Here is an 18,249-nt window from a genome sequence, read left to right on the forward strand (position 1 = left end):
TGTCTCCTTCATTATGAAAGTGGATTATCTAACCTTGAAAATTTCAAACCAAAAGAAACAGGACCAAAAGAAATAATTCAAAATGAATGAAATCATTTTATATTAACCTTTTAATGTTTTTTTCTGTCTCTTGTAAAGTTACCATTCCAAAGAAGAGGTTATGTCATGAAAGCGACATGTCCTAAAACTGTATAAAAACAAACCATGTGTGCAAATGGGGGGGCATTTGTGAGGTGGGGGGTGCTTGGGGTGGCGTGGGTGCTGGTGTACAGGGAGGCTGTTTCACAGAGAAAACCGCTCATTGGACTAGCAGATGATTGGTAGCTCCACCATTCTCCTTGTTTCTAGAGCGGCAGTTTAAAATGGGATAATCAGAAGCAGACCCTCTACAGGAGGTGGCAGGCATTTGTACGTGAGAGAGAACAAGAGAGAGAGAGAGAGTCCACGTATATAAAATACAGTTAATAATAACACTAAACAAAACAGGACCTGACTTTCAGCTCAATAGCTCACTCACTAAATGGTAGAAGTCTTTCCACTGACCGAGGTAATGCTTTCTTTAATGACCAGTGGCCATGACCTGTAGCCTATGAGCCGGCTTTGGGTGCCAAGACTGGCACTGGGAGTTTCAAATAATCATTTAGTTTACCTATCTGGATATTTTGGAAAGATGGAAACTATTTTGGACTGTTAAAATTTAGTGTAACTACTTAAAATCACAATTTTGCCTCTGCTGTATTGACTAGACTTGAGGCCAACAGACTGAATCCCAACACATCATCATTAAGTTCTCAGCATGATGTTCAGTGCTTTTTAGAGTGTTTTTGAAAAGTGTGATCACTTCAGGCTGTATTCCTCGAAACCAGACAGGGATGCACTCACTTCCCATCTTGACAGATGGCCCTGCGCTGCCTCGAGGCAAACTATAAACTTTCCAGCTGCTTTCCAGGATATTTCCTTAGGCGAAGGACCATATTCGCTTTCTCTAAAGGCTAAATTACAGCGTTAAACACAGCACAGTGCTCAGCCCTCTTACTGCTCTGCACATGGCAGCAACTCGTCTATAAATGCACTTCTGCTATAAGGCTATGTTCACATTTTAATAAAAATACATCACATTTTCATAAAAATACATTTATTTGCCTAAAACTGACACAGATTTGATTTCTACGAATCTGTGTGAACACAAAAAAATTATATTTTTAAATCAGATTTGAACCACTTTCATATTGGCTATAGATCAAGGTACAGATCTGATACATGGTCCTGCAACCTTAAAGCTGCACTTTGTAAGACACCAAATTTGGGGCAAAATATGTAACAGCATGAAATGTGCAGAAAGACATTGTGTAATGTGGGTTGAATGTGATCTGTGGTGGTTGTGTTTATGAAAGGAGACAGATGGTAGCACTGGAAATTATCTGAGAATAATGGTTAGCCTGGTTTATCAAACAATAGAGAATGAACTTTAAAGCAAAAAAAGACACTTTTAGCAAAGTAATAGGCTAATATTAGTGAATTAGTCTGCTAACGTAAGCTATACATCTAAAACAGCTTCACACTTACCAGGGTACATGCATTATGTTACATTAGTAACGTTAAATTACACAACAGTAATAAGCTAGCTAGCAATCAGCCAACATAATGTATCTGTCCAGCATTAAAAAAGCCAATTTAGCATCACTCCTGAGTCCCTTCAGGTCAGAGAGCTGTTGTCACCTCTGAAAAGCCAAGCAATTGTTTATTCTGGTCTTAGCTCGAGCTCTGTCGCTCTCCTCTTCAGCTTGCCTGCTCTCAGTTCTATGCTCCTTTGCTTTGACCACAGGTGATGCTGCAGAGCATGACTGGGTTTGCTGTTTCGATTTCTCCATATTCAGCGATATCTCTCTTCCGTTCACTAACTTTCAGCACTATGAGCAACGCCCCCAGCAATGTTGCTAAAATACCCGGCCCATGTTGAGCTGGACCTTCTTTTTGGGTCTGTGTGTGTGACGTCAGTACATAAAGACGTCTGACGTGGTTTGCAAAACTCCCGCCAAATCTGACATGACAGCTCTGACTTTTGAATGAACATTTCAGGCTCTACAGCCCCTGTGTCAAACACGAGCCAGATCAGGCCGGCCATACAATCCTATCCGGCTCACAAAAGTATTTTCTATTAATATTAGCCAGTTTCACAGTATGCTGCACTACAGTCCCCAGCATGCACTGCAACGTAAAGTGCTCTGACTTACCTACCCCAACAACAATCTATGGGACACTGGTTACACCTCAGTTCTACACAATTCTGCACAGTTCCACACCAGCCTTACCACCAAACGTACCAGCTGCAGTTCAGCCTATATAAACACTTAACGTCAGCTCAGTAGTTCAGAAATTGAACCCAAGTCTTATTGAACTTGCAGCAAAGAAACAATGCCAGGTGTCTAGTTCAAGCAAATACAAGACCTGAGTCCTCTCTCTTTGAACGGAGAGACCAAAATACTCAAAACTGAAGGTCAAATTATTGTTTAAAAAAACATTTAAAAACACTGGTAAAATACGACAAAGTAAATTGTAGTATTTGGCTCCATAGCGCACAAAAAACGGGTTGCTCTGGCTACTGCGCTTGCGCAGATCTCCACAAGGAGAGGTCTTTCCACGCTCGCGGCGTAACCAGCAAGCTGACTCGTTCTTTTTATCAAAGGGCAGGACTTTCTCTGTAAACAGACGCCATGTTGAGCGTCACCCATTAAACTTTCTCATTGATTTTTATTTAGCGACTGCAGTCTCCTCTACGGAGCCCTGCTGGTGACATCTTGTATAAATAAAAATAATGCGTGGCCACGACTTAATCATCTCATTCCCCTGCCTTACTAAGTCGTGGCCACGCATTAGGATCTCGTTCCCACGTGTTAATAAGGCGTGGCCACGCATTATGTTTATTATGACTTAGTACGGTGTGGGAATGAGATCACGGCTTACTAAGTCGTGGCCATGCATTAGGATCTCATTTCCATGCCTTACTACATGGTGGCCACACCTTAGGATCTCGTTCCCACATTTTACTAAGTCATGGCCATGCATTATTTTTATTTATACAGAATGTCACCAGCGGGGCTCCGTACTCCTCCTTTATAAAGGCTCTGTTGTTACTGTTGCTGGTGTGAGCAGCGATGTTGATTCAACGTCATACGCTGAGCTAGGTGTTGAGAACATAATCCCTTATAGGAATTCCCCGTTAAGGGAATTCTTTTGATAGTAGGACATGAGAAATTCCGAGTTACTAACTTCAGTCAAACGCTGCCATTGTCTTAATGACTGCTTCGTGAACACCACACCACACCAGAATCCCGAGTTTCCCCACTTTGAAAACACGACATTGTCTACAATTTACAAGTACGGAGCCCTGATGATGACATCCTGTATAAATAAAAATAATGCGTGGCGACGCCTTATTAACGCGTGGGAACGAGATCCTAATGCGTGGCCACAGAGTCAGATCTCGTTCCCACACTTTACTGAGTCATGGCCATGACTTAATCATCTCATTCCCACGCCTTACTAAGTCGTGGCCACGCATTATTTTTATTTATACAGGATGTCACCAGCGGGGCTCCGTAACAAGTGCAGCTAACGCTAAATCCCTTTTGAGTGAGTAGGACAGTAGTGTGCCCTACACTGAGGGCGAGGTGCACTGCTCAATTGGGAACCGTACCGCTTTCCCCCGTGCGTGCTTCCGTCAGACGCCAGCGCACATGGCGTGACGTCAGGGCAGAGGCGGAGCCCCGAGCGGTGACACGTCAGAGAGCAGCGGGGCCGAGCTGCTGGGGAACGCTCGAGCTCCGTGTTTGTGTCTGGCGAGTCTCGCCGAAGCATGAGGCTATCGATGCTCATCGCGCTGGTGCGGCCCATGGGGCCGGTGATCGTGGGCATCTCTCTGGGCTTCACCCTCAGCCTGCTGAGCGTCACGTGGGTGGACGAGCCGTGCGACGGCGGTGGCGGCGGCGCGCTCGGAGCCACCGAGGGGATGCTGATGATGGCTCAAGCGGGCAGCCTGAAGGGGGCCCGCAAGCCCAACTCCATATCCACCGGGACGGCGGAGCACGGCGACGCTGGCGGAGAAGATTTCGAGCCCAGGATAGTCCCGTACAACAAACCGGCACAGCAGGGTCCTCCTAAAAAAGTTTTCAGGTATGCGAAGCGCCTCGAGCGCCTCCTCATCCACACCTCGAGTCCTCGGGCTTGTGGTTCGGTTTGGTTCTTTTTTTGGTTTCGTCCACACCCGTCTGCCGACCAAAGCCTGAGCCCACGCCTGAGCTGTGTGCGCTGTCTCTCTTTTTCAGAGGCTTTTTTTGTTCTTCACGCCTTTATAACTGTTTCAATCGCGCCCGTTAGTTATTGCAGACGTTTTAACTGCACCAGCAACCCCCCCACCCCCACCCCGTTCCCCGTTCCCCAGTGTATTGGTTTTTAATACGTTTTGATTCAGAGAGTTTTAATGTCCACTTTTCCTCCTGTTGTTCAGCTCAGCGCTCAGCTGTGCATTAAATAAGATGTTAGGGTTCCCTTTGCCAGCTCTCATATTTCTCCTTGTTTGAGGCACGAGGGACAGTTCAGAACGAGCACTGGTCAGGAGAGCTGCGTGACCATTCCACTCCCACTCCCAGTAGAGACAGAACCTTGATCCTTATCCTCGTTTCTCTCACGCACTGGCCTTCTAATGGTGTCATCGGGTCACATTAAGTGAGCTGTCAGTCATGGCTCAACGGTTTAGCAGTGGAAGCCTCCAACATGTGGTCTAAATATTGGATTCTGTTTACGTGGGCTTAATCAATCACTCTGAGCAGAGAAGAACGTAACAAAGAGACATCTGAGATATCGATCCGGAAGCGCCTGTCAAAATGTAAAAAGTTTTGCCAAAGCTGTTTTGCCAGTAATATGACTCATGCTGTTTGCTAAGAGGAAAAGGCCCATGCATGAAAAGTGTCAGAAAACAATGGGTACAACGTGTCAAAACAAGATAAAATTCCTTGTAATATGCAGAGCTGTTTACTTCCAGTGTACCGTGGGACTCAGTTGTTGCTGATATAACTCTGGAAGTTCGTTACTGTCGGTAGAAGAGAAGCTTTTTTTTTCTCCTTCTGTTTCTGACAGCAGTCTGTTAAAATTTCTTATCTTAATATCTGAAAATATTGACTTACTATGTTAAAATGTTGACTTACTTTCTTGAAATGTTGACATAGGATCTCAAAGTGATGACTTGCTATGTTGAATGTCTACGAAATAAATAATTATTTGGGGATAAAAAGTCATTATTTTGAGATAATAAGCCGAAAGTTCAAGAAAAGAAGTCGTTGTTTGAAGATACCAAGTCAAATTCTGACTTACTGCTGCCAGAAAAATCAGGAATGGGCCTCTATAAATAATTCCAGAAATAATAATTTTTCAGTTTCTGATTTTTTTTTTTTATTATTGGACAGATGATTCAATTTGACCAAATGTTTAGGAGATACTGGTGTTGAAACATTTATTAAAATGCTGTTTGAAAAAAAAAATACAACAGCTGCCCTTTACATTGTGTGAAACATTTTATGATGAATGGACCAAAAGAAAAGGTTCTTTCTATGACTTTTCTATTACTTTGTTAGTTTACATTTTTTTTGTTGTTATTTTTACCCTTTCAGGGCCAAATATGCCAGCACAGAGCTGGGGATCCGTGAACGTCTCTTTGTAGCAGTCATGACATCTAAGAACACCATGAACACACTGGCAGTGGCCGCCAACCGCACACTGAACCACCACCTGGAAGGCCGTCTCATCTTCTTCACCGGCACTCGCAACCGCAAAATCCCACATGGAATGTTTGTGGTCGCCCACGGTGACGAGCGTCCAGTGCTGAACATGTTTCAGACTGTGCATTACCTCCTGGAGCACCACATTACAGAGTACGATTGGTTCTACCTCGTCCAGGACGATACCTACACCCAGCCTGATAGGTTGAAGACGCTGGTGGACCACTTGAGCATGGACCACCAGCTCTACATGGGCCGCCCAGGGGAGTTCATTGGAGGTGAAGCACAGGGGAGGTACTGCCACGGTGAGTCCGGGTTTCTCCTGTCCAGGGCTTTGCTGCTGAAGCTCCGGCCCTTCCTGGAGCAGTGCCGGATGGACATCGTTAGCGTCAGGCCTGACGAGTGGCTGGGACGCTGCATCATTGATTACGCTGGCATTAGCTGTGTGGAGGAACATGAGGTAAGATGGATTGACTAATGTCACTATTGATTATATTAGTAATTGTGTAATCTGGTGATTATTTTGGAGAATAATCAAAGAATCTGTGTTTTCTGTTTGTTTGTGTGTGTGTGTGTGTGTGTGTGTGTAATTTTAAGGCAGTAAAAATAGTTTTCACTGAACAATAACATACGATGCAATGATGCCAAAATACTTAACTGAAAAAATAAAAAAGGCTGTTGAAAATACTTGGTGGTGCAACTGTCCAACCATATATGATGATTAAGTAAATGAATTTAAAAAATGCAATTTAATCCTTAATTTAAACTCAAAATAGAATGGCATGATATTATGTTTGAATACTTTTAAATAAAACCATGTTGCAAAATAAGGTAACTTTAAAAGTACTCAACTCACTGAAAAACCTTTGTCTGCAAGTTCTTACCTCCTCAAATGTCAGGCGGTACAACCTAAAACAAAGGACTTTTATTTTGATGTGCTTTTACAAAAGAGAGGTCAGGCTATTGTGTCATAAAGAAGATCCCAAGTGACCTTTATGGTGCAATGCCAAGGTCAGTAGCCCTTTCACTAATTTTGTAAAAAAATGTAATTTTGGAGTCATGAATGGTTAGAATGGTTCAATTTACCATGTCAGGTGGCATGACCTCAAGAAAACCCTGAAAATGTGTAATAAATGTATACATTTAGGTTTAAGGACAAAGGTGTCTAAGTAGATGCTTGTTTAAGTTGAAATTAGTCTGAAAAGTCAGGTGGCACAACTGACTCTAACCTTAACTGAAACAGGCAATTAAAAGCTCTGATAAACAGTATTTTTCCATATTACTCAAAGTGTTATAATAGCAGGAAGTAAATGACCTATACATTTTACATTTTTTGTGTACTGCCCCCTAACCACCTTTTGAGAATTACACTTTATTTGGTATAATCTTAGACGTCACAGAAATCACATCGATCACATTGATAATCGATCACAGCGAATCATAAGCTACCTTGTGTATAGTAACACTGACGTGGTGGTGGTGTGTTAGTGTGTGTTGTGCTGGTATGAGTGGATCAGACGCAGCAGTGCTGCTGGAGTTTTTAAACACTGTGTCCACTCACTGTCCACTCTATTAGACACACCTGCATTGCTGGTCCACCCTGTAGATGTATATACTATAGCTCATCTGCTGCTGCACAGTTTGTGTTGGTCATCCTCTAGTCCTTCATCAGTGGTCACAGGACACTGCCCACAGGACGCTGTTGACTGGACATTTTTGGTTGGTGGACTATTCTCAGTCCAGCAGTGACACTGAGGAGTTTTAAAACTCCAGCAGCGCTGCTGTGTCTGATCCACTCAGACCAGCACAACACCCACTAACACACCACCACCACGTCAGTGTGACTGCAGTGCTGAGAATGATCCACCACCCAAACAGTACCTCCTCTGTGAGGGTCTATGGGGGTCCTGACCACTGAAGAACAGGGTAAAAGGGGGCTAACAAAGTATGCAGAGAAACAGATGGACTACAGTCTGTAACTGTAGAACTACAAAGTGCACCTATATAGTAAGTGGAGCTGATAAAATGGACACTGAGTGTAGAAAAACGAGGTGGTCATAATGTTATGCCTGATTGGTGTATGTTCTAAGTAATGAGACCAAATCAGAATGGCTCAAATTACTTTCTGGGGTTGAAGTGACTCAGAGTCGTTGGTGACACCCAGAGTTTGTAGCAAGCATTTTGTGGCCAACTCATGAAAATTGGGCTCAACACAGCTCCAGATTTCACAACCAACTTAAGCTGAAAATAACAGAAATTTCCTGAAACTGGAGGCAGCGTGGAGAGACGGTAAATCTTTATTGTTAAATATCAGTAACAGCAATGAGAATGTAGCAAAGTGTGCAGGCTAACTAAAAATAAGCTGATTTTGTTATCTAACAGTTCATCCAGCTTGCTTGCCGTTGTTACATTAATGTTAGCTACCTGCCATCAAATATTTTGCAAGACAGCTACACATTTATTGTTATAACATTTATATGATACAATACACTTTTTTTGAAATTGCTAGTAGTCATTGAGTTTAAGGTGGAATGGGAGAATTTGAACAGGAAGCTGGTGAATTAGAAGCTGATTTCAGCTTCATGTTAACACTATAATTTAAATGCAAAACCTTTGATTAGCTGGCTAACAACCAGAAATCTAAGGTGTAGGCACCTCAGTTTGGTTCAGGCTGGAAAGCGGATAACGAGGATGAACCTGAAGAGAGAGATGTTGAACATGTACCTGGCCTTGTGGCAGCTTCTCAGTAACACTGTCTGTGGTCACATTTGTTAGCCAGCTAACCAAAGGTTTTGCATTTCTACCAGCCATATTGTTACACAAAGCTGAAGGCAGCTTCTAGATCACCGGCTTCTTGTTCGAATTTGGTGCAGCAGTTACAGTCAGTCTGTGCCCACCCATCCAGGTGGTAATGTTTGATGCAGAAGCTGTCAATCAATCTGCTGGGGTCCATGCCTTCACATCAGAATGGTAAAAGGCAAAAAAAGGAAAAACAAAACGCTCCTTTTAATGCCGCTTTTGGGGAAAAAAATGTAAGCTAATTGGAATATATATGAAATTGTTTGTAAAATATTTATTTTTCATAAATTATAAAAAAAAAAACTGATCTAAAATGAGAACAGATATAAACGCAAACGTATATGCAAATACATAAATGCACATTGTGTCCTTTTCAATAAGAATTTAATATTTTATTGACCAGGGTATCTTTTGGTTTGTCCATCTGAATTTACATGACCAAATCGTAAGGCAAATTATTCAGTAACTGCATGAAATAAATGTACATTTTTATTTTATTTATTTGTTTTTGTAAAAGCTCCCCTCAAAAATATTAACAGAACATGTGTTTTATGATCACACATATCGCTATATGCTTACAATTTACTGCTGAAAGCCAAAAATCTTAGATGCTCTTTGTATTATTTTATAAAAATAATTTTTACAGAGCAGATCACTGAAGAGACGCCATCTGTTTATAGTTTATAGCGCAGATTTGTGGAAAAATGGGTCGACTTTCAGTAGACAGAAAAATTCAGCTTCTTTTATTATAAGGGTTTAAAATTACATCACCCATCTATTTGACTGGAAAGAAGACAGTTACAGCTCTCATGCGACCCCCACCTTTTGAATGTAGCTTATGAAATATGAAATATGAAAGTTATGAAGAATATGACGAAGTGCGTTTTGGATCCACTGGTGGTTTCAAGGAGTTGAAAAGGTTAAAAAATTGTACTAAAAATCTTATTTGTCACTGACCCACATATGTGTCATCAGTACTAATACTGATATCGACCTGGTACCATGTTTGTTTACTCGTACTTATAAAAGTTCACCGCTACCTGCTGTGACGTAAGCCGACTGTACGCTGCTGCACTAATGAGCAAACGACTCAAGCTGGCAGTGAAGTGGGCTCTGCTCTCACAGAGAAGAGTTACTGACATGCTTTGGTGAGATCCTGCTGGTGTGGGTTACCTCTCTTTAAGTGATGTTCACCAAAGAGACTTGAGTGCTAACAGCTCACCTTTGGAAAACATTCAGATTGCAAATTAGCTCATCAATCCTGTAAATTTTAATCTATTATTTTTTGTTGTATTTTCCTACCCTTTAAATTCATCTTTTTCATCATCTTCCTTTATGGTCTATTTACACCAAGGAAAACATTTTTAGCCAAAAAAGCATAAGAATCTGAATGTAGTGGGAGCTTCACACCAAATCTGATGCCAAGAAGAAATGGACTCTTGAGAAGCAGCAATGATGAATTCATAATTTTTCTTTCAAGCACTGCAACTAAACGATGCACATACTTAGTTTACGTCATTGTTTTCGAGGCTCTGCTTCTGATGGTTGCTCTACTTGTTTTAAGAAGCATTCATAAGCGAGGGAAGCTAATAGTTTGTAGATATTAATGGGCATGACAGCTATAAAATATATATATATCAGTTATAGGTCTTTCACCTATATATTGGTTTTGCATTTTTACAGTCAACATGTTGCTTGTCGTTTAAGCTTTTGTGCCACATTACAAACAAGATTGACTGTTCTGCCGCCATACTGATATACACGTGTCTGATCTGCAACCATGACAACGGAATTCTGATTGGTCAGCCTAATTTTTTAATGCATCCATACCATGCAGAAAATCAAGCAGTTGTTGCACAGTTGTTGCACAGTTGTTGCACAGTTGTTGCACTGTTGTTGCACTGTTGCACAGCGTTGCAAGCCATCTCTTTGACACTCTGTGAAAGACAGCATAAAAATATATATATTTAAAAAAAACACTTTTTTGTGAACAAAAGCATTAATTTAATATTATTATAAACTATCAATTTTAATTTATTCTAACATTCAAAAATCAATGCGAATGAATCACCATTTTCAGTATTTATGAAAGGTGTAACAGTACAAAAAATTCCAAATTTTCTTTGATACGATACAGAGGTGTGTTAATTCAGTACATTTTTCAATACAGCAAAAATAAGGAGTGGCTGAAAATGTGTCTTGCATTAAAGGGGACTTTCCAAAATTTTCAAAATAATACAATTATTAAGATGTAAACAAAGTCATACAGAATGGTTTGATGTGAAACGCTCAGTTCCACGGTAACGGTCGTGGTGATTGGACCAAGAAGTCTGAAGAGTTTAATGGCTCTAAAAGCTACAGCACAGAAAATGTTTACACAGAATTGCTGAAAATATATTGCTTGAAGGCTGAGATGTTTTTAATGATAGGCCTAGTTTTTAATTTTAGACTTAAACAGGTTTTTAAATTCTTTCATGGCAGGAGAGGTACATACAGGGCAATGTGAGGTCGAAAATGTTTATTTTTCACATTTACCACTATTTTACTCTAACATTACAGATAAAAACTCAAATGTAGGTTCACTTGTCATTTTGTATAGTAAATAAAATATTTTTGTGCTGTAGAGATCACAACCCCCGTCACCACCACTGTAAAGAAATCTGACTTGGTAAGTTTCTTTAGAACAGAGCATTTCACATTAAATCACTTGTCTTTGTGTACATCTCTTAACTATAGAATTATGGAGAAGTTGTGAAAAATCGGTGGAGTTAGTCTTCAATATGTTTCCATTTTCAGTTTATTAGAGTACTCAACATTAATTACAACATAAATGATTGTTACATCCCAAACATTTATTAACTCTTAAGTTTAAGTTGTGCTAGTGTGTGTATAGTGAATGAAATGCCTACACTGCACTGTATCTTCAGAGCCTCCTCTGGCCGGACCAATTACTGAAGCACTTTCAATTCATTCTCTTCATGAGACTCGAATTAGCCATGGCTGAAGTAGCATGTACAGCGGTGTAGAGAAGACGTGAGCTGGACGGGCAGTAGAAGGAGAGCGTGCCTGCTTGTAACCTGGCATAGATCATCCTGCCCAGCTCCAAAAGCAGACCAGTGTAGATAAAGTAAACTTTTCATGTTGCTGGTTTCCCTGAGAGGACGGTGTTTATGTTGGTCACAAGTGACTTCATTTTTCAGCTTCAGCTCTCGGGTGTCAGCAGGAAACCACATTACCCAGGAGTCTCTGCCTCTTATGAGAGGGTGCCCTGTTTCGTGTCGAGATGCAGAAGGGGCACAGAGCTGATCCAGGTGATCAGCGCGGACTGTATTTTGGGCTTCAGTCCCAATTTCTGATACAGATGCGCTTGCTGACACGTAGTCATGTGATTGCGAAACTTCTGAAAAATTGCTTTTCCACGCATTGAGTCACATCCTCGCATTCACAGAACATGTCACGAGATGCACTGCGTTACGAATTGTTTACAGGGTGCTGTATTAAATGGGATTTGACGGTGTTGTGTTGGCTGGCTGCTCAAAGGATTATACCGACTCCACTGCTTTGGCATGGAGGCTTGAACCTTTGTGTTCTAAATAGCTTCCACCATTCGACTTGACTGCACTCTTAAAAATAAGGGTACCTAAAGGGTTCTTTGGAGCGACGCCAAAGAAGAAACAATTGTACTGATTCAAAGAACCCTTTAGTGTGAAGTTTTAAATGTTTTAAGAATGGATTTTTGTAAAACCTTTTTATTTAAAGCTTAAAGAATCTCCACACAATGTAAAGATTCTGTATTAATTAAAACCTTTTCTTAGCGCCATGCATCCAAGCCAAGAACTATTTAGGAACATTTTTATTTATTTTTAAAGACCACATATGCTACAATTTTGTTCTCGGCCTTTTTAAGGTCCACTTATGACATTTGTGAGACTTTAAGTACCAAAAATAGTCATTCATTTTTACATGGCCATCTCTTCTGTTCTTATCCCTTAAAGTTAAACAGGCTGTTTTTGTTACTGTGCCTTTACGACTGACTGATATATCGCTGTTGACCGAAGAAAACCTTGTATCTCCAAAATGGTAACTTTACAGGAGAAGAAAAAAACATACTTTACTTTTAATGTAAGTCAATGGAACCAGAATTCTTTCTAAGTCATTTTGGGCCATTTCTTTTAGTCCATTCATTGTGAAATGTACACACAATCTAATAGGCAACAGGCATTTTCAAATTATGTAAAAAAACTGAAAAATGACAAAAACGAAGATATGAAGTTTTCTTCCGACAGCAGTGATATGTAGATTATCTCTATTCTGATTGGCAGTCCTGACTAAAGCACCCCTTATAACTTCAGCATAAATGGGTAGAGCTAAACTGCTGTAGTCTGAATAGATGGATTTCCTGAATCTCCAAATTGTAAACTCTACAGGTGAACCTTCTTAATTTTCAATGAAAATTAATTTTCAATGAAAATTAAGGTAAAGACGATTGACTAAAAGTAATTTAGGAACATTTTAATTGGTTCATTCATACTACAACAAATTTTATTCAAAAAAGCAAAGTTAGCTTTCCATGACATGGCTCCTTTAATAGTGTAGATGCTCAACATGGCGCAATACCACTTTTTCTTTTCCGGTACTGATACCGAAACCTCGGGTATGGGTCAATACTGATCCGATCGTTTTGTTTTTTAGATAATTTTAACTGAAACACTTTGCTTAGGACAAACATCTAAAGGTAGGCTTGCTCAAATCATCAGGTTTTCTATGTCCTGCTCCTCACTCACATATCAGAGAAAGCGTGGTCTATATCTGCTCAACATGATCTATTCTTATGATATTTATTTTAGGTCTTGATCGTGTGGACAAGACACTACACACTTCATTTCATTAATTTATGGCCGTTATTAAACGAAAAACATTCAGTGATTTTTTTCGTTTATTGTTCATCACGATCTTTCCCTGTAGACATTGTCATATGCCAGTTAGGGAGGCACTGCCCAACCCTACTAAGCTCCACTCGTCATGTTTCACTGTTCATGAGATAACCAATCAAAAAAGTGCAAAAAATATCAGTCATCTCAGTGATGTTTTTAAACATTCAAATAGCAAGAAGTTTCCAATTGTTCTTTTTCTGCTTTCTGTAGAAATGGGGAACAGCATAGAAAAAATAAATGAGTTTAAAGATTAGGGATAAGGTTTAACTTTCAAGTGAACTGTTTTGGGTGGATTCCTGGTGTTTAATCAAAGCATTAATGATTATAAGGTCCGTAATGAACAAGCAAGCCTGGTTCAGTCAAAAACAGTGTTGTTGGCAACATGCAGAAATTGAGTGTCCAAGTCGAGTCTCGTGTCACTGGAGTGCAAGTTTGAATCAAATCTCAAGTCGTAGGGGTACAAGTTCATGTCGAGCCGTGAGTCCAGTTAAGTCAGTGGGGTTTTAGTCGAGTTTTGAGTCTTTGATTGATAATTTTAGTTTAGTTATCAGCTGTCAGCTTTAATAAATGTTGTAGACCTGCAAAAAAAAAAATGATCAAGCTAAACGTCCCATTTTTTTAAATGCAGGAAATGCACTAGTAGATATCCTGAACTAGCTCTCATAGTGAACACACAGCCCTTCACATTTCACCTGTTCATCCATCACGACAAAGACAGATACAGTTTACTGACAGTGATCCCAAACAAGGGTTTGGGATGACCCAATGCAGAATCACTGTTTCTCATTTGGAGAGGCAGCTGTCCATCTTGCAGAGACAGCAGATCACTGGCGGCGGACAGAGAGCCGTCACACTCCAGACAGTCTAAACTTTGTTTATTCCCACACACCGTGACATAAACGCAGTGAACCGAATGCAAGCATCTCATTTTGTTCCCGACCCCTCGCAGAGGTCTGGATCTGAAACTGAGCTTGTGAGCTGGATTACTGTAGCTGACTGACCGGCCCCTGGTGCGAGTCAGCCCGAAGCGAGTGGACTTCCTGCTCTCGGCAGGCTGGCCCGCCGAGAGTCGTTAAGTTAATTAGGGTGATTAGGATGAGACATTTAAAAACAGCATTACTGCTATCTCCAGGGGTTTTACTGACCGGGGCAGTTCTCAGGGCATAGCCATAAACCAACAACGAGACATGTTCCTGTTAGTCAGTAAGGCTGTAATTTAGCACATTGTCGCTGTTAGAAAACCCTGCAATTTTTTTGGTTTGTTTATTATTTTAGATTTTTACACAATTTGAAAATAAGAGCTGTTTTTTTTTTGAGTGAATATTTTATGACGACAAGACCAACTAAAATGTTAAAAATATTCTTAAAAATTATTAAGAATTTTTCCCTCTTCTGTAAAATTACAATTTCAAATATGATTTTTTTTGTTTGTTTTTGTAAGATAGCAATGAATTTAAATCTATGCAGTATAATATTTTTTTAATAAGAGTTTGATATAGACATTAACACTGTTTGTCCTCATAATGTCCTTATAGAGAAACTAATCTGTAAAAAAGGCCAGTACTTTTGAGATGCCACTCATTTATTGTATGTATATTGTATTGTATTATATTGTATTGTGTTGTGTTTATATGTTGTTTTGTATCACAGGGGCTTCATTATAATTACTTTCGAGATGGAGAAGAACGTGGACCTGAATGGAAAGGAGAGCCTGGACTTCCAGAATGCCCTCTCAGTCCATCCAGTGAGCAGCTCAGAGCAGATGTATCAACTGCACAGATACTTCACTGAAAGAGAGCTGCAGAAAACATATGAGGAGATCAAAAAACTACAAGTGAGGAGGACTAGTTCTGTTTCATCTCTCCCTTTATCACTAGCGCTGTCCCTCTTGAGTCATCTTTCTTCTTCTGTCCTTCTGATCCTCCCTTCTGCACTCTCAGCTCTGATTCCTCTCTGTCCCAACCTCTCTGACTTCATCATAAATTCAGTCATGCTTACTTGTCCTGCTCTCTTGCTCCTGTTCTCCTATATGTACACCTATATGAACACTTGCTAGAAAATATACTAGGGCAAGTGTCTAGGTGATCTCCCTACTCTAATACATCTTCTGAAGACTTGGCAGTCAACATATGAGTTGAATCAGGTGTTCTTCAGCAGGGAAATCACAAAAGTGGCCCTTAAAGGCATAAAATTGAATACCCTGGATAAAGCAAGTGGCTCGAGAATCTTGTTTCCACTGTTGGTGTTCAGTTATTGACTGTGTTACTCAAAAGCCTAAATTCCGTCTAGCTAATCAAGTCCAGTTTTCCGTTTCTTGAAGATTATTTCCAAGTTCCGACAGTGGAAACATGGCATCAGTAATGCCTCAGTTCCTCTGATAATTCTTAAATGTTTTGGTTTGTGTTTTCCCCAGGCAGAGATAAAGAACATTAGTCACGTGGCTGTGGACGGAAACAGGAGCGCTGTTTGGCCCGTCGGCATTCCGCCTCCCTTCCAGCCCAAGAGTCGCTTTGAGGTGCTTCGCTGGGACTACTTCACCGAGGAGCAGCTGTTCTCCTGTGCCGATGATTCTCCCAAGTGTCAGCTGAACGGGGCCGACCGCGAGGATGTGGCTGACGTCATCCAGGTGGCCGTAGCAGAGCTGAATAAGAAATACTCTCCTGTGTTACAGCTGAGCGCTCCACGGCTAGTCAACGGTTACCGCCGCTTTGATCCAACACGAGGAATGGAATACACTCTGGACTTGCAGCTTCAGGCCATGACTGAATCAGGCTATGGGCAAGCCATTGAGCATCGCGTCCACCTAGTGCGGCCCCTTAGCCAGGTGGAGATCATCCCCATGCCCTACGTTACTGAGGCCACCCGGGTACACGTGGTCCTTCCACTGACTAGCCCTAATCGACCTGTGGCACTGCACTTCTTGGACCTCTGCGCTTCCAACCTGTTTGAACAGGGCGAGAACGCCGTCCTCACCTTCCTGTTCTTGTATGAGCCTGCCGAAGCCCAGAAGGTGGGCACCACTGACGTATTTGCTGAAGTGAAGGCCAAAGTGGCTGCTGTGGAGCGCCGGTACCCCAACGTGAAGATACCATGGATTAGTGTGAAGACTGAGAATCCAGGCTTCTTGCGTGTCCTGGACATTGTCTCCAGGAAACACCCAGTGGACACACTCTTCCTCCTGGCCACAGCTGACACAGTGCTGAACTCTGAGTTCCTTAACCGCTGTCGGATGAATGCCATCAGCGGCTGGCAGGTCTTCTTCCCAGTCCACTTCCAGGACTTTGACCCTCATGTGGCCTTCCCAAACGGGCCTCCCCAGGCTACTCCAGACCTGGTGCGCGAGGCGGGACACTTTGACCGCTATGCCTTTGAAGAAGCATGCTTCTACAATGCTGACTACATGGCCGCTCGCACGCAGATGACCGCCGACACTCAGGAGAATGAGGAGCTGCTGGAGAACCTAGATGTGTATGACGTTTTTGTGCAGTACTCAGGCCTGCACGTCTTCCGTGCCGTGGAGCCGGCCCTGCGCCAGGCCTACCGCAACCGGACCTGCGACCCGCAGCTTAGTGAGGAAATGTTCCACCGCTGCCTCCAAAGCATCAATGAGGGTATAGGCTCCCGATCCCAGCTAGCCATGCTCATGTTCGAGCAGGAGCAAGGCAACAGCACTTGAGCTCTTTTCAGGAGTTGACAGGGCGGGAATCACAGACTGGCTTTGGGCTAGCGAGTATAACTGCTGCAAGGTTTCTACGAATCATCAGATATGCTAATAAACAGATGCTGGCCGTTCTTTAATGCAAGCCACTCTTCACCCAACCGATGAGCAGGTCAGAACTCTGCATTTGAGGGACTGCTGGAGTTTGAGAGTGTGTGAAAAGGAATGTCTCAGAGGTTCTAGTGGAGGACCTTCTCCATGGTGAACTGGTGACCCTGCCAGCAGTGAGAGGAATGGGGAATTAAACAAAAAATGTTTACAGCAAAACCAGAGACCTCATAAATGGTGGAAGCATCCAGTTCCAAGAATTTCCATAATGCCAGTGTATTTGAATCCACCCACATTAGAAATGTATTCCTGTCTCACACCCATACTTCCTTTTCCTGCTTGCTGTGCTTGTCGGGGGCAACCAGCTGAGTATAGCCTGTGTGCCTTTAAACGTTCTCCTTCACTCCTTCACAGTACCATGTATTTCACGACTTGTAAAGAATCTAAAACAAAAGTATTTTTCAGTGCAGTACTTCAAATTTGTCCATCTGTATGTGTGTGCATGTGTGCGCAGGTCTCATCACTCTAAACTCATGACTTTGTCATGATTTACATAACAAACTTCATAAATGCACACAAGATTTGAATGTATACATATCTGCATGTGTGTGTGCTGCGAGTGCCTCATGCTGACCTCTGTGGTACTGACATACTGATGCTGAATGAGATTAACTGTATTATGTAGGTCAGTATATATCTAAAAAAACATGTACAGTACTGACCACCAAAAGACCACCCTTCATATATTTAATTTCCAGTCACGATGCCCATTAAGTACTGTTAATTTTTCAGTATCAGGAAAAAAAAAAGAAAAAAGTATAATTAAAAGACAATTACACAAAAGCCCCACTAACTAAATATATCAGTTTCTGGGATATTTTTCACATCTCCAGAGTTCAGTCTTGGATGTTGGTTGCGTTTTCTGCTTCTCTCAATTCAAGTACTCTCAAACATATCAATTGATGTTGAGGTCTGG

At 41.6% G+C, this 18,249-nt stretch overlaps 1 protein-coding gene across 1 annotated transcript; it reads left to right on the top strand.

Moving 5' to 3' along the window:
- The first annotated feature begins 3,836 nt into the window (after nt 1-3,836).
- chpfb (chondroitin polymerizing factor b) lies at nt 3,837-17,600 on the top strand. The gene is given in 5 exon segments (XM_036569838.1): nt 3,837-4,173; nt 5,667-6,234; nt 15,158-15,175; nt 15,177-15,341; nt 15,921-17,600. Coding segments are annotated over 5 exon segments (2,331 nt in total). The 5' UTR covers nt 3,837-3,856; the 3' UTR covers nt 17,184-17,600.
- The last annotated feature ends 649 nt before the right edge of the window (nt 17,601-18,249 follow it).

Source organism: Colossoma macropomum, unplaced genomic scaffold (genome assembly GCF_904425465.1).
Source record: "Colossoma macropomum unplaced genomic scaffold, Colossoma_macropomum, whole genome shotgun sequence".
Classification (NCBI taxonomy): domain Eukaryota; kingdom Metazoa; phylum Chordata; class Actinopteri; order Characiformes; family Serrasalmidae; genus Colossoma; species Colossoma macropomum.